A 12,122-nucleotide genomic window follows, 5' to 3' on the forward strand; every position below is an offset into this window, starting at 1 on the left:
AGCAGCAAAATACAGTGTGAATTGCACATCACGTTTTTTTCTATGTAAATGTTCATCACTGACATAAAGTGAATTTTCCTGCAAAGACATAACTATCATTTCATATCAAGAGAAATACATCTGTGTGTGCTGGATTCCTGTTGGGTCATGATTGGGTCTCTAATGTGCAGAAATGCTCACTGTGTGCCTCAGTCTCGGCTATTTGCCTGTTTATTTTAGTTTATTTTCATCTGGGTTTGGATCAACAGAAGATAAAAATGCAGAAGCACACGCTGGCATGAATTTATAAAGCTTCCCAGATTAGGAGCGCTCATCTGGGACAGACTTTTTACAAAACTATTGAGTCATGATGCTAAATGGGTCACAGGCTTGTTACTCTGGATTCCCACACACAGCAACAAGCGTTCTTTGATATTTACCATTAGACATGGTCTCGGAAGAGGATTATGTTTATTCATTTCCTGGGTCCTGGGCTGAAATCACCTAACAAATCTGTATCTGCATCTTTGATAAAACAAATAGATCAGTTTCGTGTCTGCCAGCATATTCAAAGAGATGTGTGGAGGGTACACGATTTAAATCAGCGTGACACCATTTTATGCTGACCTACTGTATATTTCTATGTGAATTAATAGCATACAGTTAAGTAATTAGCATATAGAAATGAATGGTGTAGGTCAAGTGTTTCGTAATGTGCTCCTTGTCAATGTACACACATCCTCCTTCTTACCCGTGATGGGGATCCAGCGCTATGGCCCGGGGTTCACTCAGGTCAGTGTCGATGAGGACGCGTCTCTTGGTGGCGTCCACTGAGGCCACGGAGATGGATTTGTCTCCGGAGTCGGCCCAGTACAGGTTGTGTTGGAGCCAGTCCAGAGCCAGACCCACGGGGGTCTGCAGAAGAGAATCCAGCAGCGGCACCTGCTGGGAGGGGTCACTGGCCTCATTGATGAAGGCACTGCGGGAGGAGGAGAGAAGGCGATGAAGACGAAGGGTATTTTCAGAGGAGGAGAAGATGTGAGTCATAGCCAACAGAAGAACACCCATAATTACAGAAAGGATGTGTAGTGACGGGGCGTTGACTGTCTGGTGGAGTTCTATTTTGTAATAATGGCTCTTTATGCACTATCGTTATTATTACATCGCACCCTATCAAAAAAAGAGTAATCCTTGTAAAATATTTACTTTTTGTGATTTTTTAGTTAGACTGTAAATCTGTAAATCTAGAAACGCAACTGCAATCACTTCCTCAGTGAAAGTCAATCTAGCAATAACTGTTTCTCCAGGTACTTTTGGCATATGATTTTGATATGATTTTGCGGGCGACTATGGATCAGTGGTTAGCATGCCCGTCTTTCAATCAAGCGGTTGGCAGTTCAATCCCCGCCCTAGTTGATGTGTCCCTGAGCAAGACACTTAACCCTGCATTGCTCCCCGTAGCTGTGTCTACGGTGTATAATGTAAAGTGTCTTTGAGTATTTTGAAAAGCACTATATAAATTAAATGGATTATTATTATAAATAGTAAGTGGATATACAGTACGAGAACATACAGGACAATGAATACCCTACAGATTGAGTATCATCCCGACTGATGTGGCTACTAACTCTCCACCGCGTTGTAGTGGAGAATGGGACAGGTATGCGAGCTGTAGCCTTGGGCCATGCGCTGAGCAGGTTCATCCGGGGGTTGGCATCCTTCTCAGGTGCACCACTTATCAGAATAGACAAGGTCTAACTCAGGGGTCGCCCTGCCCGCTAATGATTTGGCCCCGGCAGAGGTGTGAGGTGAGGGCCGGGCAGCTGTGCTCCCGAACAGGAATTTCAATTTTAGTTTCCCCAGAGATCTTTTCACTTAACATCCATTTCAAGAAGAGAACACATTGCTCCAATTAGGATACACTCTGGGGAGAAATCGTAGTCGGGATAACAATAGGAAGGGTGAAATTAATCTAAAATAGTAGCAGGCCTGAACCATTGACTCAATTAATTACAAGTAGATGCTTAGTAAATAAAATATCCGCCAATCAAATCCCGCCAGGGTGCACCATTATATGGTTTGGCACATCAAATGTGACCTTACCCGGTAAGGTCACATTTATATTATTTTGTCTTGAATCTGAAGTTTTCAAAATGTCAAAGAGGCTTGTTTTTAAAATCCAAGAGTGACACGTTTTTAAAAAAATTTTTTATATGAAATTAGTTTTGTAACTTGTAATTCAGGTTTCGTCTGTAAACATTTACCTGTAGATTTTCCGGTGAAAGCGATCGCACCAGAAGACCCGGTTGTTGGCCACATCCAGGTCCAGAGCTACAGCGTTCTTCTGGGTGGACACCACCTGGCTGTAGTCCCTCTTCACCAGGTCGATGCGTCGGATCTCATGCCGGTTGGTGAACAGCAGGTAGGGGCTCTTTCCTGCACACAAAGTACAACAAGAGGTCATGCCCTTGAAAAAGGGTGTTTTTGCAGCCTAACTATGGGAAAGTTTAATCCAGCTGAAATGTACAACCATTCATAGTGAAAAGCAATTTAGAAGTAAGATGAATACATTACTAAGAAGAATACATTATTGGGAGGTGGAGTTGGGATGAACTTCAATAATGGCCAGTCAAACAAGCTTTGACAATTTGGTAAAGGGCCAGAAGAAGGGTCGATGACATTATCTCATATTAGAAAGAAGCTGCATATGATTCCCATATGGCAAGGAAGTAAAGTATTATAAGGTACATATAACCTTTAGCCAGGGGAAATAACTTCCTAAGGCATTTTGAGCAAACATGATCTAGATTTAGATTGCATTCAAAATAATGGCTTTACATACATGTGTGTCAAAAATGAAACTAAAAACATACAACATCGTTCTGCCGCAAAGGCAGGACAAAAAAGAAGATTCCGATAAGCCTGAAAAAAGTGTTGTTTTTCGCACAGCACCAAAACACTTGTGTGGCGGATAAGACGGTTGAACTTGAAGCGGCGTGTCAGTGAAGGATGTAGACTTTAATAACACAGAGGAATCACCACAGTGTCAAAAGGCATTGCAGCTTAATGTGATGCTGCATGTTTGTAGCACCCAAGTCGATACTCTTAATGTCATCTTTTAACAGAGATAAACAACGCAACAAAGCTTGTGTGATACAGCTCAATATCCTCATCTAATAAGAGTGTGGGGACAATAATCCTTCATTAAAAACTGCTCCATAGTTTCTGTATTGATCAATGTGTCTGGATGCATCATTAAGTCACCTTCTCCTTGCAAATATAGATTAGCAGTACCTTAGCATTCAGCACCTCTTTAAACAGGCAGCAACTAAATAGACATGAACGAGTGTGCACACACAAAAAGACGAGCATGCTGAAGGACTTATTTCCAAGAAACCTATGAACACATCTCTGGTAAACACAAGATCTAAAGTGGTGCTTTTGAGTGATTCTTTGTGGAGGAACTAAGTTTTACAGATTAAATCAACTCGTATGAGTGTTAGTCGACTAAGAAAGTATTTTATAACTGCACGCTGTCAATTAAAAGGGCAACTATGGATTGCAGGTCTCACCTGGAATGCATCTCAAATGCATCCCATGGGATCAATTGGAATTTGATTTCCCATTTCCCACTCCCATTGGATATTATAAGTCGGGAAACTACTAGATACAAGATGCCTGCAGCCATACTAGAGGCTCAGTGAGGCTGCACTGAGGCATAGTGCTGCTTTGAGCTAAATGCTAACATGTAGACGTTGCTATTCCAAGACCTATGCTGCCCGCATGGCTCAAAATGCATAGAGGTATGGAAGATGGCTGCAGTGCATATTTGTCAGATAAAGAAAGAAAAAAACAAAACACAAAATGAGACAGACAAAGCAGGATATTAAACCGTGCTATAACAATATGATATCACAGTCCTCTGACGCCATTTCAACAATACCGCTGTAGGCCTATACGCTTTAGCTCTGATATGGACCAGAGGTTATTGTCTATGTATAGCAAGGTTTTAGACAATACTTAGAAAACACCATTAAATATTCTTAAAAATGCATTAAAAACGTAAATATTAAAGGATACCACTACACACATCTGCGTTCGCAATATAACTGGTTATTTTTTGTTACATTCTGTTTACTCATATCCCAAAATCCAATGTTACGCTGAAACTTTAGAACATCATCTGGAAAGTATTTTAAAATTATTATTTATGCTGACGTCATTCTATCAAAGGAAATTATTGCGCATTTGCTAAATATCCAGTAGAGGCTGAGCTGCTGACCAAGACATTGTTAACCTTGTTCTGCCCCGATGGGGACTTAATTTGGACAGGAGCAATCTATCTAAATGTGGATGTCTATACGTTTATTGTACATTAGCTTTCAATATAATACAACAAAGTCAACAAAATATGTCAACTCAATTATTGTAAATTGTGTACGTCTGGCACGGGTGAGAGGTGACCGCATTAGAACAACTTCTCCCACACATTTTAAGAGAAAACAAGCTCATTAGGATTGCCATCCACTCCAGACTAAATTATAACATTACTTGTTCTTGATAGTTGAAGCTTGTAAAATGTGTTTATGCTCAATTCAGTTGTTTGTAAAATGTACTTTTTCATTGTCATTGGATTGGATGTTTTGAATCACTCCCTTTATTTCTTCATTATTTCTTCATTATTTAAATGATTTTTTTAAATATAATTTAATTCACATTATCAGTGTACATTTACAAATATAAGACATTATGAAGTCTACACTTTAAAAGTCAACTAAATAAGTTAGAGTTTGGTATCGTTGTCATGCTACAGTTCAAGCACACATAGCTAAGTATTCATCATCTACAGCACAGTGTGTCCTTGTTTCATTTTAGGTGCACTCACACCTATTTTTAGAGCTGTCCACTTGTGATAAGGTCACCCAGGATGCATTTTAATTAGCCCTAAATGTGAACAGGGTCCTTAAATGCATTTATACTGTATTATCATGTCATCTTCATGATTGTTTCCTAAAATTCTGGCAAGAAAAAGCCAAGTGGGTAATAGGGGCCACATAGACGGTTTTATCACTTTGGGCTGGCAACTACATCCCACCTTTGTCTTGTAAAATCTATCTTGAGCCTATCTCTTTCTGACACTGCATGGTAATACGATGGCAGCTGCAGCGAGTTATCTCCAGAGGCAGATATGATATTCTCTCATTAATAGCTTGCTCGCCTCAGTTTCCTTTTGACAATGTGTGTCGTAACTTCGTAGGAATATCGCACTCCTGCACGTTTCCCCCTTTCTTCCCTTTCCTCCCTCTCCCACCTCAAAGTATGAATGATGGCAGTTCTGGTCAGGACTAAATGTTCTCAAAATGTGTCCATTACAATGACAACAGTCCCCTGCTCGTTTTATGGGCTGTCACAGCAGCGGTGGAACGGCTGCATTCACTGCTATTCTGCTTCTGACAGGCAGCCAGACACAAAGTTCTCTCCTGGCTACGATGAACGGATAGCAAACACATCGGGCAGTCATGCACAGAGAAATACAGAAGTGCAGACAGAGGCAGGGGGCAGATACAATCCAGACACGTATACAGTGGGTGCAAATGCAAACACAGACATGTGAGTGCTGAGCTTTGATATCAGCTCAGTCTAATTGAGGGAAATGAGATCACAGCATTTGACAGCCACATGAACCAAATTCCCACAATTCATTTGACTCACGGTTTCCTGACGATTACATAATTAACATTTTAGGGGAAATGGATTGTAAACATATAAACTGGCCTCTTTCTGAAAGTATAGCTTTCGGCCATGGTAGGAGGGCAAATACAATTAATTGGCCTCTAAGCAGTTCACTTTGTTCTCCACTAGTCCGACAACTGTTGTCAACAAGCCCAACGGGACACCCGTTTCAATTTGAATGAATTAGCATCCATCGTAACTCAGCCAGGTACCCCTGAAGAGTTGCTTTACCTAATTATAAGTGTTCAGCATGGCTGAACACACCACTCTGTCAATGTCTAATGGGACAGGACACTTGAGGACTGGGAGAAACCAAGCAGTTGCCTTGGTGATGCTGGCTTTATTTATTATTAAGCAATTATGCCAATTGCACAAGCAAGTGCAGAGCCACGATAAGAACACGATATATGTGTGTGATGATGAGATGAGGCGGGTTTTGACACTGCTGCTCAAAAGCTGAGCGTGAAGCTTGAAGCACTAATGAGGCAGTGCAACATTTGAGAGAATGTGTTGTTATCAACAATACAACACACACTTTTGTACTTTCAGTGGAGGAAAATGTGTCTTTACAACAGTAACTATGTAGGTTAAGAACGGCATTATATATTTAAAAAAAAGAACAACATATTTCATTGATTTGTAATGCAAGGACATGAAGTATAAGCACAACACATTCAAAAACTCTAGCATCCCTTTGACTAATCACTGATTCTCATGTTCAACCGAATAGAAAACCCTCACATGAATCCTATTGTCTTGCATTGTGGATCATTGAGCTTCGCTACTCACCTTCTGCCTTGCAGGTCTTAGTAACAGGGTCCATCTCATAGCCTTCATGGCATTCACATTTAAAATCCCCCTTGTAGTTGATGCAGATCTGGCTACAAGCATCAGGGTTCTCACACTCATCAATGTCTGCAGGGAGAAGGAAGAGGGAAGAGAGGCGATCAATCGACTGAGAGACGAACCCAGACAGACAGGAACTCATTCACCCTCATGAGCTGCACTGAATAAGAGTGGAAACTGAATTCCCTAAATGGATATATAGCAATGAATTTCTTAGACTTAAACAGCTGTAACGGATGAGTAAATATTCCCTTTATTAATTGCGAGTGCTGGAGAAATACACAGACATGTTGTCATCCAGTTAATGGGAAGAAATAATAAGACAGTGAGGCAGGGCGTGTCCCTGTTGACTTCTCCGCTCTACTTCCTTCAAGCAGGCTTTTTCCTTGGGTGTTATGGGGAAATAGTGTTAGTGTTAAAAGGTTGGAGAAAGTGTGAAGGACTATATATATATATATATATATATATATATATATATATATATATATATATATATATATATATATATATATATATATATATGTATATATATATGTATATATATATATATATATATTATACACACATCTATACACACGCACACACATACACAGTCTCATAGTAGCTTGGTCAGCAGCTAACATGCCATTACATTTTTTATTGATCTGCCTTCTATCTGAAGTTTCTTTATTTACCACCACATGTCTTCTTGTCCAATAGCTGGTAGCCAGTGGGGCACTGGCATTCAAAGCCAATTGGTCGGTCCATGCAGACATGGGAGCAGCCGCCGTTGTTGATCATACACTCATTCATCCCTGGGAGACAAAGAAAAGAAGCCAGCGGTCAAATGCAGCCAATCATAGAAGATGTAGGGACATTGCGGGATCCCAATAGGTCATTTAAAAGGTCAAAATCTGATTTATAAAAAGGCATCTGGCTCTTTTGTGGTAAAACATTTTTTTGAAAAAAGGGTAACTGCAGTGGCGTGTGATAGTTTATAAATGTGCACGGTGGGAAAAATGGATATCATCTTCAATATCTTTTATCTCAGCTCTCATGCTCAGCAATTTGCCATCCTTTTTGAACCCATATATCAGATGTTCTCAAAAGAAGAAAAAAAAGGAATCAAAGAGACAAGACATCACACGCAATGAGCTCTTAAAACTGAGAATCAGGTCCATCTGCAGGGATATGACATATGCGTCTAGGGGATTAATGCTGTGAACTGGGATTCTGAGATGCCTCATGGGGAGAGAGGGAGAGGGGGAGAGAGAGAGAGAGAGAGAGAGAGAGACAGAGAGAGAGAGACAGAGAGAGAGAGAGATCCTCTATAATCCTTTATTGTGTCCCAAGAAACACAACTGTGTTTTCTTTCACTGTTAGTTATTTCTCTGTCATATTATTATTATTATCCATATGAATTGAATATTTTTTGTGTTGCTATGTCTTGGTGCTTTGGCAATATTGTTGTTGCAACATCCATGCCAATAAAGCATATTGAATTGACAGAGAGACAGTGACAGTTACAGTGAGAGAGAGAGAGAGATAGATAGAGAGAGGGGGAGAGAGAGAGAGAGACAGACAGACAGACAGACAGAGATGTATATATACATAGATAGATAGACAGATAGATAGATAGACAGATAGATAGATAGAGAGAGAGAGAGAGAGAGAGAGAGAGAGAGAGAGAGAGCATCTAAATTAAACAGGCCTGCTGCTTAAATGGAGGCAGAGTGATGTAAAAGCATCTGGAGAATGAAAGAAGCAAAAACAAGATGTAAAAACACAAACACTCTCATTTTAAACTGGGTCACAGCAGCTGGCACAAGGTTGGAGGTTGGCACACAATAAAGAAAGCAGAGGCAAGATCTTGTTAGGCTGCACACAATGACTTTATGAAGTACTTGATAGCAAGAAGGACTCAAATGTGGCTGCAATTTTTAAGGTTTTTTAATCTCCTCCACAAGTTTGTTCAATACAGTTGAGGATCAAGTTTCATCTAGCAAATGCATACGCAAGCTGTTCGATCTAGCAGTATCTTTCTGCAGAAATTACTTGAAAGCTCTTCAGCACACTTTCCTGTCCATGTTTGCTTTTAAAAGAAAAAAAACAATATATTGTTTGAATGAATCATAGAAGGTCCGTTAACTGAGCAAAGGCTGAGATCACCAGAAAAAAATGTCTGTGTAAAAAGTAAAGTCTGTAAGCTGTTGAACGAAACGTCAAACAATTAAGCATGGTTGCACAATGAACAACTGGAAAGGGGCGATCTGGAGAACAATGGTTTAACTATTAACTCACTCCTCAACTCAAGAGAGTGCTTAAATTGGTAACCAGCATCCGGCTCACTCTAGCTTTATATTTACCGTACAAATATAAGAGTTTCTCATCCAACTGTTCGCAAGAAGTCCTTGAAGTATAAACAAGTGAAAATTGAATGTGTTTTTACATTTTAGGGCTAAAGCTTTATTGATTGTATTGCATCAATTTGATAAATAGAAGAGAGGTTTGTCAAAACACATGTCGGGGCGGCCACATCTTGCGATGCTAAATCGTAGTGTTGACTCAGTGTTGTGCTGTTTATGTTGTTACACTCTCCTCAGGCACAAACAGAGTCTCTGAATGCTTTGCTTTTCTACAATCACAGGGAAGTTATGCCGATGCCATTTCTTGAGCATTGCAATAAAATGCTGAAAGTGGTCCTCATTAATTATACAATTACAATACAAGACTTAGCCCCAACACATGCAAAACACTGACTACAGGGATCCAAGATGACCTGTTCAGCTCATCCGCGGAGCTTTGAGCAAAGTTATTTTTTGCTCATAGCTAAAGCACATTACTCTTTATTTATTTTAAAGTTGACTCTCCAAAGATTGACTGAGGGTTACTTTTGTGGGAACATATTCATGTTTGCTTTGTGTCAGTGCCAGCAGGCTTTGAGTGCTGCAACCGCCAGCATTAAATTCCCATCACTAATTCAGCTGGATGGGTGACAGAAACCTGCCACTCAAAGTAGCTTCTGCTAACTCCCTTCGTGTCAGCAGAATTAACTGCAGACAGAAGAAAAACCAAGATGTGTCTGTATTTGAGGACTCACTCATTCCTTCTTCTTTGAGAGGGGCTGGGTGGGTAACACAAATGCCTCAGGGGAGGCCATGTGATAACATTAAGAGCTTTTCCTAGACCACTTCCAAGGACAGACATGATTTAGAGGTCACTTTCCCAACGGGCAAATAAACATGACGTCTCTCCTTCTCCATTCCACCTCCGTCTCTCTCCCCCTCTCTCACCATGGAAACCCGATATGTGCAAGCTATTTTCAGGCATTCCTTTCAGTGAAAGCTGAAAGTGATGGCGCAGTGTTAGGAAATGAATGGTGTGCCCAGTAATGAGTCAGTACTGTGGTAATGTGCCATTATTTCTAATGAGATGGAGAGACACAGAAAATGTTTTACTTGCGCTCTGAGAGAAATGCATCGTCTTTATTTTACCAAATGCAATCTCACCGAACCACTATGTTTAGACGCGTGTTCCGGTGCAGTGGGTAGTAGTACCGTCTCTCTGTGTGTTTTGTGTGTGTGTGTGTGTGTGTGTGTTGTGGTTGGGGAACATCTTGCGAGTAAATGGTTGAGTGAGCAGAGCGAGGAGCTAGGTGTGTGTGTGGACACGCTTTTAATGAGCTGAGAACAAGACCTGAGTTGAAGGAAAGAGGGAGGTAAATATGAGGAGAGGGAGAGAGAGGGTGATAAGGAAGATGAAAGACAAACGGAGGAGAAATACTTTCTGGAATACCATTTTCAGTCTTGTAATTTTCATCCCTGGCAGAGGTCAGTCTACTCTGCCATCTGTCACTTTACCGCCTCAACTGTAAGTTCCTCTGAGATCTAATGTGTCTGTCTGCTCCTAACTCTTTCATATCAGTACTGAGGTCTTCATCCCAGAGTTAAAGGCATAAACAGACAATGTGTTGTTATCTTAACTACGGCTTCACTTTTATTTACTAGTGGTCGTTAAAAAAGGTTTAAGAGATGAAGGTGTGTGCAGACAGGTAAAGGCATGGAGAGTTAAGACATTATAGCAGAGCAGAAGAAGCCCTTTTATACCGTTTGATGATAATTAGCACATGCAGACTCTCTGCTAATTTGCGTGCGGCTCTGAAGCCTTTGAAATGAAAGGTAATAGGAGTCACAGTTTTGTTATGGTAAACACTATTACGCTGCTCCATTAACTGCTTGATTCCATTTACATAGCGTATATGTAATGTGCTCATCGCACTGGGCTTAGCTAAAAGCTCCGCTGACACACACAATCTACTTCATTGAATTGGTAAATGGACTGTACCTATAGCGCTTTTCTAGTCATCCGACCATTCAAAGCGCTTTAACACGACATGCCATCATTCACCCATTCACACCCATTCATACACTGATGGCACGGGTGAGCGACCATGCGAGGTTCCACTTGAGCACCCATCAGGACTCTAACTAACATTCATACTCATTCATACACCGCAGGCACAGCTCGCAGGAGCATTTTGGGGTTAAGTGTCTTGCCCAAGGACACATGGACATGGACTAGCGGAGCCGGGGAGTCGACCCTGACCCTGTAGATGGTTTGTTAACAGCAGAGGTTACATCCAAGTACTCAGACTCAAAAGTCCTCTTACCGCACTCCTTCTTGGGCTCATCTGATCGGTCCTTGCAGTCCTTGACGGAGTCACACACCTTGGAGCTGTCAATGCACTCTCCATTCTTACACAGAAACTTCAGGGGCCCCTCACATCGTGTGGCTGTGAGGGAACAGCAGAAGCTAGATCAGCATCGCTATAAACTGGACTGACATATATGTGTAGAAGCTATTGCAAAGTGATTCAGAAACTGATCCATCAAAAAGTGTGTGATGTCATATTGAATATCTCCGGTGGTTCACCAAATTACTGAAAGTGACAGCAATAAATACTCAGATACTCAGATATTCAAAATCGCCCCACATAAAAAGCTCAGTATATAAAATAGCTGAACTTTAATTTGGTCCAGGTTCTCACTACTAAGGCTACATTTTCATCTTGCAGTATGCTGGTAAATTATTAGTTGGAAGAAGAAGTTATGAAATCAGCTTACAAAAAGTACTGAGTTGGATCCTCACAACAATCAATGGTTACTTTAGCAATTTATTTCACAATCATTTAAACCCAGAACATCTTCTACGGCTTTGATGAAATCAAACCATTTTTCTAATACTATTTATGGCCAGCTTTGTTTCTGCAACGGCCATTGTTCGTATTTACATTCTGTAATTATCTCCAGAAAACAATGCAGCAGGTAATCCAGCTTTATTTTATCTCATTGAAATCAGCCTCACAGTTCACCGTCTTCATCGAGAGCTATATTAAGTTAATGCAAATCCAAATGGAAAGCGTCCAACTGATCCTACTCCACATTAAAATGGTTCAACTGGAAAAATATAACATTAATTTCATGATGTTTTTATCACCACGTTTAGCACTAAACACAATCGTTCATCAAACATGTTTTTTTTCTCATTTTCCGCTTTATGTTTTTGACAGCGGGCGAGTTTTAAAT

At 40.6% G+C, this 12,122-nt stretch overlaps 1 protein-coding gene across 1 annotated transcript in view; it reads right to left on the bottom strand.

Moving 5' to 3' along the window:
- The window catches only part of LOC117746262 (low-density lipoprotein receptor-related protein 8-like), a 65,390-nt gene that overhangs the window by 9,571 nt on the left and 43,697 nt on the right, over positions 1–12,122 (bottom strand). The window contains exons 7-11 of the mRNA XM_034555297.1: positions 11,207–11,329; positions 7,233–7,352; positions 6,502–6,627; positions 2,244–2,415; positions 731–958 (exon numbers count right to left, since the gene is read on the bottom strand). Of these exons, the coding sequence (XP_034411188.1) occupies positions 731–958; positions 2,244–2,415; positions 6,502–6,627; positions 7,233–7,352; positions 11,207–11,329 (769 nt within the window). The remainder of the gene's footprint in view (positions 1–730; positions 959–2,243; positions 2,416–6,501; positions 6,628–7,232; positions 7,353–11,206; positions 11,330–12,122) is intronic.

The sequence above is a fragment of the Cyclopterus lumpus genome, chromosome 17, assembly GCF_009769545.1.
Source record: "Cyclopterus lumpus isolate fCycLum1 chromosome 17, fCycLum1.pri, whole genome shotgun sequence".
Lineage (NCBI taxonomy): Eukaryota > Metazoa > Chordata > Actinopteri > Perciformes > Cyclopteridae > Cyclopterus > Cyclopterus lumpus.